This window comes from Tachysurus vachellii, chromosome 16 (assembly GCF_030014155.1).
Source record: "Tachysurus vachellii isolate PV-2020 chromosome 16, HZAU_Pvac_v1, whole genome shotgun sequence".
Lineage (NCBI taxonomy): Eukaryota > Metazoa > Chordata > Actinopteri > Siluriformes > Bagridae > Tachysurus > Tachysurus vachellii.
The window spans coordinates 12,319,255-12,338,800 of record NC_083475.1 but is presented as its reverse complement, the minus strand read 5'-3'; the positions used below and the strand labels follow the sequence as shown (position 1 = coordinate 12,338,800).

The 19,546-nt window shown below is 37.8% G+C and overlaps 1 protein-coding gene across 2 annotated transcripts in view; it reads left to right on the top strand.

The window, feature by feature from the left end:
- Nucleotides 1-19,546, top strand: part of LOC132859251 (xylosyl- and glucuronyltransferase LARGE1) — a 60,721-nt gene that overhangs the window by 20,111 nt on the left and 21,064 nt on the right. For both annotated transcript variants that reach the window (XM_060889919.1, XM_060889920.1), the window contains exons 3-7: nt 3,300-3,592; nt 6,404-6,486; nt 9,801-9,924; nt 10,108-10,279; nt 18,416-18,520. In XM_060889919.1, the coding sequence (XP_060745902.1) occupies nt 3,300-3,592; nt 6,404-6,486; nt 9,801-9,924; nt 10,108-10,279; nt 18,416-18,520 (777 nt within the window). The remainder of the gene's footprint in view (nt 1-3,299; nt 3,593-6,403; nt 6,487-9,800; nt 9,925-10,107; nt 10,280-18,415; nt 18,521-19,546) is intronic.

Sequence of the window (19,546 nt, the reverse complement as noted above, 5' to 3'; positions counted from 1 at the left end):
GTATCTGATTTGTGTTTTCCTGTGTGTTTCCACACCATCTTCCATCAATGAAACATTTCAGATGACAGACAGAGCCACAGAGCTGTCAGCAGCCTTCAGCGTATTTTAATAATGTAGAGAGCTTTGTTTCGGGTGGATGATGTACATAATGGAGTTGTTCTGGATCATGGGAGTTTGGGGATTAAAGAAAGTGATCATGTGAGACTCTGACGTGGGCGAAGCACCAAGCGCTCAGATCAGACAAATAGATTTTTACGTTGAACATTTTTACTTGTGCGAATGCAAGTGTGCTAGAAGTGCGGCCGTTACCGCCAGTGAGCCGAGAGTCAAATAATTTATGTTTCATGCAGGTTCTGGTCTGACAGCATTAAAAATACATTTTGGATGTGCCATGTTCTAGGCCATGGAGTACTTTTCCAGTTTAGACTAGGTGATCACTTGTACCTGGAAAGTGCAGCAGTTACGTTGCGGCATTGTTGCTCAGTATTCTTGACTGAAATAAAATGAAATCCAGGTGCATGGTTGTGACTAGTACAACATAATATGTATCTCTTAGAAACATCCTGTTTTAGTAAATAACAAAACTCACTTAACCATATAGTGAGGAAAAGCATGCCATGAGGAGATAAAACATTTTTTTTTCCCTCAGTAGGCTGATTTTGCTCAACAGATACTACAATGAATGAAAAAATGTTGCATGTATGTTTAACACACTTAATCCCATGGTGAAGTGATTTTACAGTTCAATGAATGAGCTTTGTCGCAGATGTTGTCCGGTAGATGCAACAGCTACCGAACAAATGTTTTTCCCAAACACAGCTCCTGGCAATTCAGCAGGATTAAACCCACAATCCCTTCAGCAAATAAAGCTCAGCCTGGGGTAGATGCTGTGGCATCCATACTGTGAGTTTTTTTTTTTTCTGTCCAGTGCTGGAGTACTTGTTTTTGGTGGTTTCTCTTTAGTAACCTAGCCAGCGCAATGTAGTGCAGGTTTTTCATGTTCTCCCAGATGCAGCAGCTAGCCTGAATTCACAAGCCTGAAATAGCTTAAGCAGGCTAATGAAGGAGAAACGCTAACACGTGTAAGGCAGTCTGGACCAGCACATAAACAAAAAATAGCACAGAATCCCAAGGCATGAAGAAGCTTGTGAGCTACACATATAAAATATAATGAATTGAATTGAAGACTAAATGTCTTCCACTGCCTTGATTTATTCATCTTATTGGGGAAGTCGTGGCCTGATGGTTAGAGAGTTTGACTTCTAACCCTAAGGTTGTGGGTTTGATTCTCGGGCCGGCAATACCACGACTGAGGTGCCCTTGAGCAAGGCACCGAAACCCCCAACTGCTCCCCGGGTGCCGCAGCATAAATGGCTGCCCACTGCTCCAGGTGTGTGTTCATGGTGTGTGTGTGTGTTCACTGCTGTGTGTGTGCACTTTGGATGGGTTAAATGCAGAGAACAAATTCGGAGTATGGGTCACCATACTTAGCTGTATGTCACGTCACTCACTCACTAAGTATTTGTAAGAATTCCATTTCTAACCATTTCCTGTAATATGCTACAACTCCACATTTGCACTTCATCTAGAATTCACACCAGATAACCGGTTGTATTCTTTGCTTTACAACATCCAGAACGACTCGGCTAGTTTTTCCCGCCATCATACACAGTCTGAATAAGTCACTGTTGTGAATCAAGCTAGTTTTGCTTTTTTTTTTTTTGTCACTGCAGGATTGAAACTGACTATGATAGTAACTCATGCCGCATCAAACTATAACATTTGTTGTTGTTTGAGTCAGCTTGATATAAAGAGTCATTTCATGCTTTTACATGGCTACACAAAAGAACTTCCCATAGATCTCTTTTGTAGAATGTCTCATGGGCGCTTAAGAGCTGCTGGTTTTTTTGTCATCTCTTGCTATTGTACACAGTAATGTGATGTAAGGAAATTAGATTTCCCCCCAGTTTCTCTGGTCAGTATTGTTTGTCTCATCAGTAGTCAGAAAATTGACATTTTATGTTGCTTGAGGCTTGCCGTACATCTCCACGCTGTCCTGACTGCTGATTGGAAATCCCATGTGAGCCATACTGCACTCTGAAAAGTTTTCTTCTCAGACTAATCTTTTCACTGGTGTTAGTCTGTTAGCTGTGCTGCTGAAACATCATAAAGGTGACATGTTCTTAATGTCGCATCTCTCACTGTTGTGTAGCAGACGTTAGGATCCTTCCAATAAGTTCCAATAAGACGTGTAATTGGTGAGGAATAAAACACAACATCAAACTCTTTTTTTTAACACAGCATTTTGTCTGAAATGTATTTATTTCTTTGTATATGTTGTAATGTTGTGGAATGTCTGAGAAGTTAAATACTGTTATCACTTGTGTTACAGCAGTAATACAATGTTGGTCCAATAAAATTTTTAAAAAAAATTGCTGACTTGTGTCCTGAAGACTTTTGTACGGCAAACAAACTTACTGATCTTCGATAAATATTAAGAAAGGTCTGTTTACTAAAAGCTAAAAAGCTAAAACCTCTGTTTACTGTTTTAAAATCTACATAGTCTTAGATTATGTGGAGCATGTGCTTCCCTACTGAATGACTTTTGCTAATGAATTTATTAAATCTTTTTAGAACAAGGGAATGATAAAAACCTGTGATTTGAACCCTGCTGCCACTTCTGTCAAATCCACTGTTGTAGAAAGTTAATGAACAACTTCTGACCAATCAGATTTGAGAAATCAACAGTGCTATGATATAAAAACCATAAAACTGTTTTAACTTCTGTTTAAAATTGTATTTATTTGTTAATGAAGAGAGATGCAGCTTTTGGCTTCATAACACACAACTCAAAAGGATTTAATGGAAACATATGTTAGTCCTATAGAGACATTTATAGTAACACCTCTTGAGAAATTGTTCTAGTAAATATTTAGACTGTGTTTATTTAGCAACACCATATGCTTGCAAGTCTGTTCTGGAAGAGTGATTCAGAAAAGGACATCACGTGGACCGCTTCCATTTCATCTTAATCCAAACTCTGCTAAAAAATTTATTAGAGTTTATTAGAACCTAAAAACTGCAGGCAAGAAAGATCTGATATATGTGAGAGCCAAAAAACCCAGAGGATGTCTGACAACCGACATCATGCAATTTCAAGAAACGTACCAAGCCTATTTAAATTGCTTATTTCTTATTCATCTCCATAAGAACATATTCCCACGTGGAATGACAGGGTCTGTGTTGTGTTTCCGAATGTGAATTGTAGCTTGAGGCTGACTCTGTCTTCTCATCCTCAGTGAAGCCGCTGCCTCTCTCCCCACTGGATCCTCAGTCCTCCACACTGGCCCTGGAGCTTCGAGTTCGAGAGGTAGAAGAGGAAAACCGAGCGCTCAGAAGAGAGATTAGCCAGCTGCCCAGGAGTCCTACCCGCGGCAACCAGCATTCCCAGCACCGCATCAGCGGGCACCATGGCAACCAGTCCCAGCTTCACTCCACTGAAGAGGGTACAGGTGATAGTGAAGCTCAGAAAGCGCTCTCTAAATCCAACGGATCCAGCTGTGTCCAGCAACCGGCTGTAGACAAATGTGAGGTAGGAATGAGGTTGAAAAATAATCCTATTCTTTTGAATAATATGATTGCATAGCCACGAATCTAGGAAGAGCTTGACTATGGAAAATGGGGACATTCTGTATAGCAATCAAGTAATTGATAATTATGACACAGTATTCATTCATTTTTTTCAGTTCTTTAATATACATTTCATTTTAGCCATTACATCTTAGGGAACAAGCCACATTGCACTTCATCCAATGTCCTGTAGACCAAACCAAAACAATTCTAGCAATTGGTTATCATGGCACAACTCACACCAAAATAAACAAGACTCACTATTCAGTTTGGGCATAAGAAATGGTACCCTAAAATAGGTTGCCAACACGCTGCTTGTGGCTGAGCTGCATTACTGGGCAGTGGTGGCTCAAGCAGTTAAGGCTTCGAAATCTTGATCAGAGGATCAGGTTCAAGCCCCAGCACTGCTAAGCTGCTTCTGTTGGGCCCTTGAGCAAGGCCCTTAACACTCTCTGCTCCATTGGCGCGGTATCATGCCTGACCCTGTGCTCTGACCTCAACCTCCAAAGTGGGGAGAAATGTATATGTGACAAATAAAGGCTTCTGTTCGGTTCTATTACTGGAGGACTTCATTAGTTAGTGTGTAGTGTGTTAATGTGTATTTTTTTTTAAAATAAATAGCACTTAGTTTAGGACACAGAAACAGACATTTGTAAAGGGACATGGTGGTCTAGTGGTTAATGTGTTACCAATCAGATTACCAATCAGATAGTCAGGAGTTTGAATCCCAGGTCCACCAAGCTGCCACTGCTGGGCCCCTGAGCAAGGCCCTTAACCCTCAATTTCTAAGTTGTATAAAAATTGAAGTCGCTCTGAATAAGAACTTTTGCCAAATGCCGTAAATGTAAATGCCACAATGGAGGTTTGGAGCTTCTCTTCTATGTCTTAGTAATCAAAGCAGTAGAGTGTCAGCAGTCACTGATTATGTTGATGTTTATTTGAATATAGTAGTTGACCTGTTTGTCAGCCATATCAACGGTTAATACTCTGCCTGGCTATTTAATTGATCTAAGATGCATCTCCAAGGTTATTACTCTTCTTAGATGTCACCCACAGGATTGAATCTCTGGAGGCTGCTGATGTGCCAGAGCTGAGCCAGTCATTGTCCAAATATTGAACAGCTGTGTAACAAATGCTGTGCTTTGGCTGTTGTAAATTATTGCTTGAATGCAGTTTGTTGAGGCAGGAGACGTGGCGAGGATATAGGTGCAGACAAAGTCATAACGTGGCTGACAGATGCAACAGAGGAAAAAAAAAAAAACAAGAGCGTATAGAAGTGATAAGTGACTTTCCCTGGGTGTGAGTAAAACCTTTATCACTAGAAAAAACATGAATAGAGAGATAACTGATGGGCAAGACACACACAGGATAAACACACACAGTGGAGACATTAAGACATTAAACTACTATCCCATATGTTGTACATTAGACTGTTTAAACATAAAAGAAAAGAAAAATGACTCACGATTATATCATAAGGCAAAACCCTACATATGGACAGGGTGAGATTTATTTATTTTCATTTTTTTACATAATAGATTTTATTAATAGCATTCTTACAAACAGTTTTTGTGTTGGAACTTTCGAAAAAAATGAAGATTTATTTAAGCAAATGATGCTATGTGTATGTAATACACTGCACACTAATAAAACAAAAAAAAAAATTGGTATTGTTAGGGTTAAAATGTGAAGATTCTGTCACAAACAGAGACTGTTACAAAAGGGTTTACTAGATTATCATTTCTTTATAGCTCAAGTAAAACATGCACTATTTGTAAAAATATATTTTATAAACCATTTATAAAATATTTGACATTTTTATAAAAGCTAAAATTGAATCCATGTATAGTGAAATTTGGGGACGCTCCTCTATATTATCCTTCTAACGCGGGATAGAAATAAACATAACATTTTAAGAATACAGAGCACAAAGAAAAAGTCTTCTATGCCTTATCGGTCTAATAGTTATGAAACTTTGTGATGCTGCTGTTTTCTGCTGTTTCAGGCCAATTAAGTGGAACTAATTAGAGAGCAATAAAAGCTTTTTTTTTCTTCACTCTGTGCAAAATTTCCTGATAAAAGTTTGTAGTCTTTCATCAGCATAATTGCTTGATCTGTGATCTTCCTTCAGGTCAGTTTCAAACTAAAAGCAGGTGTTAACTCTTGAAAAGAGCTAAAATCAGAGAAATGACTTGCCCAGATACATAAACCATGCAATTTTAAAGACGCTCCTTGTCTCTACTTCTCATTTCTTCCTCCCTCAAGCTTTTGGATGAGCTGATTGGATAAGCTTGGTTACACTGACCCACTGGTGGAAAAGGCTCCATGAGTCAGAAAGGTAGACCAAATGGCCTTTACCTGTCAGTCAGGATCAATTTCAGCACTCTGTGTACAGAGGGGGAGAGTGTAATCCTTTACTATGCACAGCTCAGCCCTGGAATAGCCGCGGTTGGGGGTGTGCAAGGGTTTGAGGAGGATTGGGGAAGATTTCCAAATAGACATACATACAGTTTTCATGCTGATATCTGATGCTGCACCTGTGGCTCTGGGGCTAACACCGTAAATCTGCACAATGTGAGGCACAAGCAAATAACCGGCGCCCTGGAAAAGTGCAATAAACCACTAATGATCCAAGTGCCAAGCTCCAAATGGCAAGCGTTAAATGTCAAGCTCCAATTATAGCAGGTTTTGCTGCAAAATCCTCATCAGTGTCACCATTCATTAGTATTTTGGGCTCTGCTTGACCTCATTAGTGATTTCTCTCATTCCCCAGACCATTCATGTTGCCATCGTGTGCGCGGGGTACAACGCGAGCCGAGACGTGGTGACGCTGGTCAAGTCTGTGCTTTTTCATCGGTAAGTGAATCATCCATCATACATGGACAAAACAAATGCATAAATGAGTATAAAATTATTAACGATCATCTGGTCATGGCTGTGATATTTACTTTGTTTCTTCTCTTACTGATACAAGGTTTACACAAACACTCATTTACATGCTACTTCCTGCATGGTAACTATATACACAGTATACATTGGATACAATGAAATGAAGAATCATTTGAGTGGAAAGAATCTCTTAATGAGTTTGTCTGCAATTTACAGCTATTACACTCACAGCAATTAAACAATTATGAAGTGGAGCAGAGAAAATGTTAATGGCGTCTCTGAAGCATCTGCAGTATTTAGATAATTTTGTGAAGTGCACATTTTTTATCCTTCTCTGTTCATGTGAGGTGATGTGCTGATTTCACAGGTCACACGTATCTTCTATGCACATTTTCTGCCATTGGTGATTTACTTCAGGCAGAAATCAAGTGCATATGCAGATTTTGTACACGGTATGTGGATAAATTGGCTTGTGGGTCGGTAAATAAAAGTTTGAACCCTCATGCAATAGTAACACTTTGCTTTGTCTGTAGCATTTATGGTGTATAGCACAGTATTGTTTACTGTATTTAAACAGCTGAATTCTTCAAGGTGAGAATGATGCTCTTCAGGGAAAACGTCTACTGTGTGTACAGGAAAATAAAGAATCTAAGGATTGCTTGAACGCTTGAATCTGAAGGTGAAGATGTGATCTGCAGTGCTTTTTAAAGTGTTTCGACAAATACTGCCTAGTAACACCGAAACACTGCCAACATTGTCTTTGGCAAGGCCGTAGATGTCTGTAAATTTGGAAAGTATCATTCCGTTTATCTCATGTACACATCGAGGAAAGAACTGGTGAAAAAAGCAGATGAAATGTTAGATGCTTCCTTAGAAGGCAAACACAGCAGAAGCAAACTATGACCTTTGGGTTGAGAACAAAGTAGAAAGGCTGGATTAAGCAGTTGTTTTCATTCCAACTGATGCTCCTGCCGAGCCTCCTTTTTCGTTTACAGTGCCACAATCAATATCTGTTTAGAGCTCCAAATATCCAAATCTCTAGAGAAAAGTGGATTAAATATGAACTGGACCATTATACCTCTGCAAACACTGGAAACCACTGAAAAACCCAGCAGTGTCACCAAATAAAGTGCCTTCTCGTCCTGACAGTTCCTCAACCCCAGCCACATCACTCAAGTTCAAAAGCAATCTCAACTAGAGATGTCCACAGGACTGTTTTTTTTTTTTTTATTCATTAAACTAAAGTTAAAAATTCATTAACTCATTAAATTAAAAAATATTTAATACAACTTGTAGCTTAATTTAAATCAGCATGATTCTGTTTGTCCAGGTTAATGATTGGGATCTTTCTTTGGTCCCAACTGCTGTGACTGCTGGTTTGTTCCACATCAAATACAAACCTCATGCATTTTTTAATGCATCCTTCTGAATCCCAGTCCTGGGTCACACTCTAGTCTCAACCAGATGCCCTGCAAACCATCCTGGCAAGCATTCTGAAGACAATAAAGAGGGGAAAAAAGGAAACAGACAGTGCCTCCTATGTCTATATGAATTTGTATCGTATGCACAGTGAATTTTCTAGTCTAACTTTGAGACATATTCTCTAATATTACATACATTTCTAAACATTAACCAACCTTTAGTTTGTCATAAAATCAATTTATTATCTAAGCCGAGAGAAGATGAACGTATTTAGTTACTTAGTAGAACTCTGCTCAGTAAACTTGCCAATCTTGTCAAGTTTGTAGCAGGACAGATTTATCAAATTAGTCATACTGTCCCAGTCCATATTGCACTGCAGAGGTAAAAGTGTTCTTTCTTTTTCCTTGCTTATTCCACTCAGAGTGCATGTGACAAAGCCGAGTGACTCTGCTCTGTGTGTTTAGGATCGGCCTGCTTTTGGAAGTGTCTATTCCTCCCTAACCTGAAAGACACTGCTGAAACTAAATAATAAACTGATTATCATCATTAAAGCAACCTGGTAGACCTGAACAGTGTAAAGCCCAGGGATGCCTCATGCCAGGTTTCAGAAGATACTTGGTAAATCACTAAGGCAGTGCCAGTATGTGTGTGTATGTATTTTCCCAGCCAGGATCTGGACTGTACTGGGAAGTGAATTCATTTTCCATGTTAAATAAATGAACTAACCAATATTAAATCTGCCTCCCTATTATGCTGGAAATGGGCACGGAAATGACATGCCCGCTTGCCCCTAGCCTTTGTGTTAAGTTGTGGCTGCCACAGAAAACAACAACATGGATCCAAACTAAGCTTTTAAAAGGACAAAAACATAGAAATGTATTACATATTTTCACATGCTGATATCTGCTCAAGATAACTGCGGCATGTGTTTGCTGACAACTGGACAGAGCTTCTGAAACACTAAGTACAATATCAGATGTATAGTAGTACAAATAAGGACACCTTTAGGGCAAAGACCATAAACTACTAGACCTGTCTAGTAGTATATAGTAGTTTAAATAAGAAATATTTTTAAATAAATATATATATATATATATATATATATATATATATATATATATATATATATATATACACATATATATGTGTATATATATATGTGTATATATATATATATATATATATATATATATATATATATATATATATATATATATATATATATATATATAGTTTGACATTCCAGCTATTCCAGCTATTTAAAACTCTAATCTACTGAAATGTTCATTTTCACTTTATTTTCTGTATAACAACTCGCACACTTAGTTAATCTTATTTCAAATTTCCATTATTAAAATTCTGAGATAATAAGCCACAGTTGCCAAACGTAGATCGAACCCTTATTCTTCTGTAAGTTCATATACTGGTAGGTTTCATCTTGCTGTTTGCTCTGAAACATTAACTTTATTTAAGCTAATATTGAAACACAATCAGTAGAGCAAGACATTGTTGAGCCTGTTAAGAGCACAGTATGATCATATATGCTTTCATGTAACAGTATAATATTTCAAATACAATACTACAATAAGTTGCTTTATTTGAAAAGAATATGAAAATATCTTCCTGAGGTGACCTTTAGAATTTGTAGTCCGAGCATGCTGAAACTTTATAGTTTATTCATGACATAGAGCTAGCTAATATCAGTAAAATTTACTGTTCATTTTATTTGATGTTGCCCACAAAAATTAAGACTTTAGAGAATTTATTTATTTATTTATTTTTTTGCCAAAATGCTAAATAATATTTTACAATACTGAGGCCAGTAATAAAAAGCATTAATGGTGTTGTTTGTGTGACAGACGGAACCCTCTTCACTTCCACTTCATCACAGACTCTATCGCCAAGCAGATCCTGGCCTCCCTCTTCCACACTTGGATGGTGCCAGCTGTCCGTGTGGACTTTTACGATGCAGACGAATTGAAGGTGAGTCCGTCCTTTGATACTCGTGAAGACATTTAAAGTGTATTTTAATTTTATTCACCTGTACGAATTTAATAAAAAAAAAATTTGAAGGAAAATGTTAGCTGTTAGCTCTGCATTGAATACATATTGTGTGTGTGGGTGTGTGTGTGTGTGTGTGTGTGCGCGCGTGTGTGTGCGTCTTAGTCTGAGGTATCGTGGATTCCAAACAAACATTACTCAGGTATCTATGGACTGATGAAGCTGGTACTGACTAAGACTCTGCCATCAGACCTACAAAAAGTCATCGTTCTTGATACTGACATCACCTTCGCCACAGACATCGCTGAGCTGTGGGCTGTCTTTCACAAATTCAGAGGTATTCAGCACACTGAACTGAAAATTCAGCACACTGAACTGAAAATTCAGCACATTGCAGATCCCAGTATTGCATCAGTAGCTAACTACACTGTATTTTTCACATCACTGGTCAAGTTCAAAATGAATTACGTTGACTTGATCAATTTATCTTCTCCATCTGCTGTTATTTTATTGTCTTTTGTTTTATCCGCTTGCAGTCCATAAGATGTCCATAAGAATTTGGACAGTGACACAGTTTTTGTCATTTTGCCTTCGTACCCCACCACAGTGGAGTTGAAAAGAAGCAATTAAGATGGCATTTATTTGTAGACTTTCAGCTTTAATTCAAGGAGAATTTCCCCTTCATTTTTTATAAGCTAAGAAATAATTCGACAAACTGACATAATGCATACCGAGTTGTGATCTGGCAGAACGATTTGTGAAGGTAGAAAGATTTTCCTACAGTAGGTGTCCACTGATGACAGAAGTTCCTCACAGAATGCTGGCTGTGTTAAAAACTATGAAGCCAGAACAAGAACTACCACCATCGTTCTGTATCTTTCTGTATAATTTTATCTTACTACAGTACATTTACAGAGCGACTTACATTTTCTCATTTTATACAACTGAGCAATTGAGTGTTAAGGGCCTTGCTCAGGGGCCCAGCAGTTGCAGCTTGGTGGATGTGGGATTCGAACTCCCAACCTTCTGATTGAACCTTAACCACTAGGCTACCACATCCTGCAGTGATGCAGTCCCCTCCACATGAACTTATACATTCATTTATTTTCCTTTAGTCTGTTTTGATGCACTTAATTAGCTAACTAACTAGCTAACTAAACATTATTACATTACAGTAGCTACCACTTTTTAACCCGGTCTACAACCTACATTTCCATTCATGGGACTTAGCAGCACACTGGAGTTTCCCCATTCTGCAGGGCTCTCTAACAAATGAGGCATTTATTCACCATGATCATTAATAATAACAGAAACCATAAACTGTTTTCTTGGTTTTATTTCAGTTTATTAATATTAACACCTGCATCATTACAACCAAATAAATCTAGTTATACAGCTGTGTTTAAAACACTATCAAGGGGATCTTCTAACACACATTTGACAACAATAACAGCACAGCCGCTAGTGAGCACAAAACATATTATGCTGAGTTGCTTTTGAAGCGTATCTTGTTATTAAAACTTGTTGGAATGGAAAAGTCTCTGTCCTGATGGATTTCATATGATATGATAAGCCTCATCATTATGTTACTTTATAGACAAAGTCAATCCTTTAGTATACAAATACCCCTAAAATTGCTTTGTGTGTAGAGATGTGTACTAAATAAAATCAGAAGACCCCAGTGATCCAGTGTAGTTTAATAGGTGGCCTTGCACAAGTATTCACCATATTTTGTACTGTTACAACCCTGGAACTGAAACGGCCTCAATCGGAACTTGTATGAATAAAAAATTGTATGTACTTTTTTATGTATATAAAATGAATGTATATAAAATAGCCAATAATGTTTAAGTTGGAGAAAATTCAATCAAAATGGAGCTGAGTTTTAAGTTCTACATATTTGTAAGTGTTCGGCTGCTTAAATTAGTTGTGGTGCCATGAGTTGCTAACATTCACATAATTAATTAAATGGAGTACACCCATGTGCCATTAAAGTATCATGAGACTTCAGTATACATACACGTGTTACTAGGTGACCCCAGGGATCGATCGAGAACACACCTAAACTAACAGCATCTTGATGAGCAAGCTATTACAACAAAAAAAAAAAACGCTCTAGAAAAGTATCAGTATGAGTTTGGTTCTTAAAAAAACAAATTTGATTTGATTTGAGTCATTGAACATCTTGTGACACCATATATGTTGGATTCTTCTCCGGTTCTCCACCTTTATTCCATAAAGCCAGAGAAATGTTATGCAGTTTCTGGATTATGCTCATGCTTTGAGCTAAAACTGGTCTGTGATTACTGTGTGTGGGTAGGTATGCATTTTATTCTGCGTAGTAGGCAATGCACTGTCATGATTATAGTAGTATGAACTGGATTCCTCTTTATGGTACCCATCCATTCCTCTCCATGATCAGGATATTCCTACCAGACCGGGAGACCTGGGATTTCAAACTCACAACTTTCCAATTGGTAGTCATACACCTTAACCAAAATTTTCCCTACATTATTATAACAAGCGATTTTTACAAATTATTACAAGACCCTCGTCCTCCTCAATCATTAAATCTTATTATCATATTAAGAGCCTTTACTATGACCATTGGGTAAAATACAGTAATGAAGGTTCATGCTCAGTAAATAAATGGTGGTTGTGGAAAACATGCATAATAAAAAAATAAATAAAATAAATATTACGGCTACATTCTGGAAGGATCCACACTAGGTTGTTTAGACCTGAACTTCAGTGAATGTAAAATGTTTTGAAATGTTTTTCTTACTAGTGTCAGTAGAAGAGCACATTTGTGTCAGATTCACAAGCACAAAGATGTGTTTTGACATAATGTGAATCAAATAAGTCACAGCCCCATACAGTACATGACCTGTGACCCGCGACATTTTGGGAAATATCGGATAAATTTTTAACTTGAACTTGTGACGTGATCGGAATAAGAGAATACGGTTTAACGTGATGCTGCTTTGATGAGTGATGCTAGTGTTGCGTAATGTTGCTACAGGTTAGGTTTTGTTCTGAATGATCAGCTGGGGAATCAGGAATTCTTCAGTGCTGCTCACTCTGTCTGTAACTAGTATGAGTCAAAGGCAACAGTGAATGGAAAGGAGAGCTGCATTTACAATGTGCACACATAGCTAGAACATGCTGGCTTAGATTGTCGTCTTCTTCTGATAAGCCCGCGTGGTCTCTAAAAGAAACAGTATGAAATAGTTTTGTGTGAAAATTGTGAGACATATTTAATGGTTTTACAAAACACCGCAGACTAGATGGTATAAATGTACTCTTATTCTTCTCTTACAAAAAGATCATAAATAAAAATAACCTTTACAATAACTGTCATCCTACTGGGTGTTAGGGTTTTGGTGGAACCAAATACAACAGCACTAGCGGTTATTTATTATTTATTTAAAAAACAAACACGTATGAAGTCGAACATGGGGCTGATTTCATTCTGGCTCAGACTGTTGAGTAGGGAAGATTAGTTTTATTAGCTGGTAATCAGTGATCACTGTCACATCCATAACTCTCCATCATCAGTGATTGAGAAGAGGCAGTTAAAATACATGAGCGAGTGTAACAGACAAGGAAGAACTGGATTATTTTCTCGATAATTCACTTTTTCAATTTCTTCCAAATGCATTTATAAAGAGCATTGTCTTAAGGAAAGAGTGGATGGTTATGATCTTTAGTTATGACAACGATGTCTAGTGTTTAGTTGTGTAGTTGTCTAGACTAGACACATATCTCACCAAGGAAAGTGAAAGACCTCATATGTTCAATGCACATTTGAAACACTGTAAAATACTACATCGCTCTTACCTACATTGGTCCTGCCAATATATTGAATTGAAAATATTATATAATTGATAATATATTGGCTATTGAAAATAGCCGTTGATGCCGTCATGGTATTACAAGAACAATAAACCAAACGTATGGAAAGACTAGCTTTTCTGTTTACCCACTTGCCATTAGGAAGAGTCACGGCATTACAGACATGAAAATATTAACGGTGAGTAACTGATGTAGTCGAATTTGTTTCTGGCCTCAGATTTAATATCTAAACCAGCCACTGATTCAACATTGCATTATCGAACAAAATGGCATTAGACAACATGCCGTGTAAATGATTACATATTTTGGTTTGCAAAATGCTAGATGTCTTTTAAAGCTAGGGTTTGTAGATTTTATGTGATGAAGTGAAAATTGATTAAATCATGATGGCGTACAGGGAAAGTTTAGTTCTATTTGAATTATTATCAGTATTTTTCAGTCGTCAGACTTTCACCATGAGCCCAGGCTGCGAATCAGCAGTGGCAGCAGTTAAATGATGTTTGGTAGCACTGTGAGTGTGGCAGTGTGTCAAGTGGAAGCTCAGTGGGAGAGAAACTGGATTGCCACACACCCTCACACACACACTCACAATCACACACTAACACAGTGCCTTCATATCTTTCAGTTCCTCTCATGACTCTCAAGCTCCCAGTAAAGACAGCTCACCACCTTTGTCTCCGGGAAAATGGCAGTGTTCCGAATGAAATCGCCTCATGAATAGAATTTATCATGCGGCGTCACGTTCCTGAACTCGTTCTCTCTCCCTTTCTCCTTCCCTATTCTCCACCACTTATTTCCTCAGTTTTTATTGCATACATTTGCTCTGTCTCTTCCGTTCACTCCCATCATCATCCCCGCTTTCCTTTTTGCTAAATTTCACTTCACTGTCTCTTTTTTGGGCTTCAATTGATATTTCTGAAAGCAGTTTTAGTTTGAGGCAGTTCTGTAATATTCTCTGAAGTGTGTGACTGTTAGCAGATGTGAATTTAGCTCCTACTCTCTTTTACCTTCCTCGGCTTTTAGTTTCTGTGGTAAACGCATAAGATAAAGTAGGGTCTGTTCTCTAGGGGGTTCTTTTCAGGCTTCTATCTCCAAACAAAAACTCAAAATTCCACTCAACTGCATGAAGGGAGTTGAACATGCAGTGTATTATGGAGTGCACTTGGCATGTTTGCAATGTACGCTGCTAAAATGACAAAGGAGTACTACAGGAAAGCCAGATACAGTTTTATATGGTTAGTTATTACTTAGTCTAGCTTTAGTTTCTTTATATTCAATAGATTCTATAGATCCAAGGATTTTTTGGTATCCATCAATGAAGGCATAACTACCATTCATTTTAACTTAATGGAATGTACTCAAGTGCTGTATGTGGATTCCTGACCATCATCAATAAGTTATATAGATGTTTTTGTACACTATAGCATTATAATATCTTGTCATCGGAACTAAGTTGCACAAAGCAAGGTCCATTAAGACATAGTTAGGTTGGAGTGAAAGAATTCAAATAGCGTGTACATTGGAAAGAGCGGTAGCTTCTCAAGGACCATGGTGCAACTCCTAACCATATGCAAGACTACACAAACGGGGAAATACACAACCGTGTGGGACGAGTGCAGAGCAAAAAAACAGCTCGTCAGGCTGTCGTCTTGTTTTCTTGAAAACGTAGCCTGAATAGGTGAGAATGTGCATTTAACATATATACAGGTAGCATATGTAATAAAGAGGCAGAGCAAGTGATACAATACATATTATATATAGAGGGGCATGCATGTGTGCAGCTTTTCTCCAGCAGTGAGCTTAGTATTAGTATAAAATATAAATATACATGAAGTCTACATTAAATGTTGACCGAATCTGAAACAGCATCTTAGCAAGTGAAAATATCTTGAATATAGTTAAAAGTATCATATATTCCCTATTAAAAGATTACAACAAACCAAATATAAGATTATTGAAGCCTGTTTTTAGATATTGTACTATTTCAAGCTTGAAATAATCATGTTTGGCACATTGGGACATTATATTAAGCATTTATTTCTAGAAAGAAGCAAAATTTAAGATTTCTTTATTTATTGCAGCTGTAAAGGAATAAAAACAAAGACAAACTGTCTGAAATCTAATCTACATTCAAATCTTAATTTGCATTTTTATTCTCAGTTTAACTGTAAAATCATGACAGATATAATTGAATGCGAGTGTGTTTTCATGTGGTGCTCATGGTGCTGCTTATTTATCTGCTCCAGCATTAGAGATTCTGCTGAAAATTTGATTAGAATCTTCTACCCCATTTAATTACATGCATGCGTGATAGGTTTCCATTTAATCGGACTTAACTGGGTTTGTGTATGAATAAATCTGCTGCCCATCCCGCTGATAACGACAGCACCTCTGATAAGGATTAATAGAGTTCATCAAAAGTTTACGGCTAAACACGACCGTGGCAGCGAGTGCCGTCACATCTTAATTCAACTGATTGTGTGTAAAGATTGTGTTAAGCCTCTGATTATGTGGGTAAGATGCTATGAAATGTTTTTAAGGTAGATGTAAATATAAAGCTCCCAATTTTATTCAATGTTATACAAAAGAATCTTTTTGTTGTTGTTGTTGTTCTGGCTCCATAATTCTGCTTCTTTTTTCTTTTTATATATTTCTTTTTAGATTTATTTTCACATTCTCTCTGTTTGTCTCTTCTCTATCAGTAAGTTGAATGTTTTCATGATTTACTGTAGACTTGGCGCTCTGTAATATGGTGTAGATGCCATTTATAAAACAATGGCATGTGAATACCACAAAATGATGTGTTCATATTAATGTGGAAAGTTCTGTTTTCTTATTTATTCTTTGCTCCTGGTCATCCTGTGGTGTTACTATGACTTGTGTGACTTATATGACTTGCGGTGTGTGTTATGGATCGGCACTCATTAATCTAGCTCGTGGCCTTCATTAAACTTGCACTGTGGGTGTTGCCTTTGGGGGATGCACAGACACACACACACACACACACACACACACACACACACACACAATTATTGCTCTCTTGTCCCTTTCAGGACAATTATTTCTTAATTTCAAACAGTATCTTACTAACACACACACACACACACACACACACACACACACACACACACACACACACACACACTTGCATTATTGCTCTCCATAGTCATCCCCCTAAAGGCAAATGTGTTCCCTTTGCCTCATTTCCTGCTAAGACACCATCTGTGATATTTGTACTGTAATCAGACACCGTTTTATTTTATTGCTTCACCTCTCATCCTTTCTGATCTGTGGCAAGTAGTGTCTGTTTTCCAATAGCTTATTTTTGTAAATAGCTTTGAATAATGAGTTCCTTCTCTGCAGTGTTTTGATGATGTCCTTCATCAACTGTGCAGGCAAAGTGCTTCATATTTCAGTCTTTAAAAGTTGTTCTTGCACAGATGAACAGAAGGACTTCAGGACATGTGCTCATGCTCATTCTCAGAAATACATAATACATAAAATGATGACATTATTCTGACCCAGAATAATTGATGACATTATTCTGACCCAGATGACATTATTCTGACCCAGTCCAATCCTAAGCATTGATTTCTTTTAAAGCTACAAGATAATAATGCATTGTTGTAGAGAATTCAGTCAAACTGCACTAAGAAAGCAGGAGAATCTTCCGCTTGCCTTTGCAGTGGAGCAGTAACTTTACTTTGCTGTTATATTACTGTGCTGATAAAGTGTCTAACTCATAGCATAGTGGTTTAAAATAAGCATGATGGCACATTGGAGGACATGGATTACACCGTTAACAATATCGTGTGACATTACTGGGTTAAATAAAGCACAAATCCGCTGTATTACAGTTAAAGACAGACCTGCATTAGCTGCAGTTATCAGGCCAAGCTCCTGACCGTGCAGGTTAGAAAATATTAGAGTGCGTGTCTCTCTTGCAGCTGAAGATCTGTCTCGCTGTGTGGTACTAAAAAAAAACTTTATGCAAATGAGCAGTCACTTTATTTCATTTGGCCAATCAGACAAGGACGTCATGAAGGTGAAGGCTTTCAGTTACCCATAAATAGATTAATAAAGAACTTGGAAGATAGACTGCAAGTAATTATTCTCTCTCTCTCACTCTCTCAATCTGTCTGTCTCTGTCTGTCTCACACGCTTTCTTTTTTTACACTCTGACACTTTCTCTTCTTCTTCTCTCTCTCTGTCTCTCTCTCTCTCTTACTCGCTGTCTCTCACTCTCTCTTTCTCACTCTATCTCTCTCTCTTCTTCTTGTTCTTCACCTATATCTCTCTCTCTCTCTCTCCCTATCTCTCTCTCTCTCTCTCTCTCTCTCTCTCTCTCTCTCTCTCTCTCTTACTCGCTGTCTCTCACTCTTTTTCTCACTCTCTGTCTCTCTTTCTCTCTCTCTCTCTCTCTCCCTATCTCTCTCTCATTCTCTCTCCCTATCTCTCTCTCTCTCTCTCTCTCTCTCTTACTCGCTGTCTCGCACTCTCTTTTTCTCACTCTCTGTCTCTCTTTCTCTCTCTCTCTCTTACTCACTGTCTCTCACTCTCTCTTTCACTCTCTCTTCTTCTTCTTCTTCACCTATCTCTCTCTATCTCTCTCTCTCAGGTCAGCAGGTGCTTGGTCTGGTGGAGAATCAGAGTGACTGGTATTTGGGGAACCTGTGGAAGAACCATCGACCTTGGCCAGCTCTAGGTCGAGGCTTCAACACTGGTTAGTGAGACTGTAATTCTAGTAGAATTGCCACGATGCACAAAAATCTATTTGGCTGAGATTTCAAAAATATGATCTTGATGAATGTGTCTCAGATTTCCATTTCCAACATTTTAAAAGTACAATAATAGCACAGTGTTTGCAAAGTGTTATGTGATCCGTTCAGACTCTTACCAGCATATAACGAACCAATTAAACAATTAAAGATAAATGAAAGCTTAGTTCCCTTGCACAAGTTTTTTAGTCCACATTATGCTGTTAGCAAGTTGTTCTGTCAGCGTCATGTTACTCTCTCTGTACTGTACCCTGATCGAGATAAACAGGAATGTTGTTTAGTACGCACACGTATCAGTTCAAGAGTTCTGTAATGAACAGAATGATCATAAACAATATGATATATGATTAAACCCCTACATTTTACCTGTAGTATAAAATAACTATAACATTGTTAATAGCCTGAGCTGCATGCATATCATTCCTTTGTGGCAAAAATCGATTTCCACCAGATTTTAAATGTATTTGACGTAAAAACATGGATAAATTTATTTGTGTGAACTATGTGGAAAAAAAAACTCCCTCTACACACTAGGCTGAAGGAGAATGATAAAAAGTCTGCTTGATCGAGTGCCTAAAGAAACAGATTAGATTCGATCTCCGGAATAGGTTTCTTTGCTTCCGTTACATTTTCCCTTAAGTCCTTTTCCTCTGCAAAACCAAAGAGGCTTTAACAGTGTTGCTATTAGAGCACTTTCTATTGACTCTGGTAGCGAAGACAAGCGGCACAAGTCCTTTGGGTTTATAGATATAAACCATAGATTACAAATATTTCAACATTTCCTTGTAAGGTTTCTGCAGCAGTATTCAGGAAATAATGTGTGTTTAGGGCAACATTGCCTGTAGCTTTCTTTTAGTAATTGTTCTGCAGCTTCTAAGCAGATGGTATAAAAGTCAGTTAAGTGTAAAATGTTAGTGTGTTAAGCTCTTTCCCCGAGGGAGGACACTAACAGAACTCTAAGTGTTTTGGAA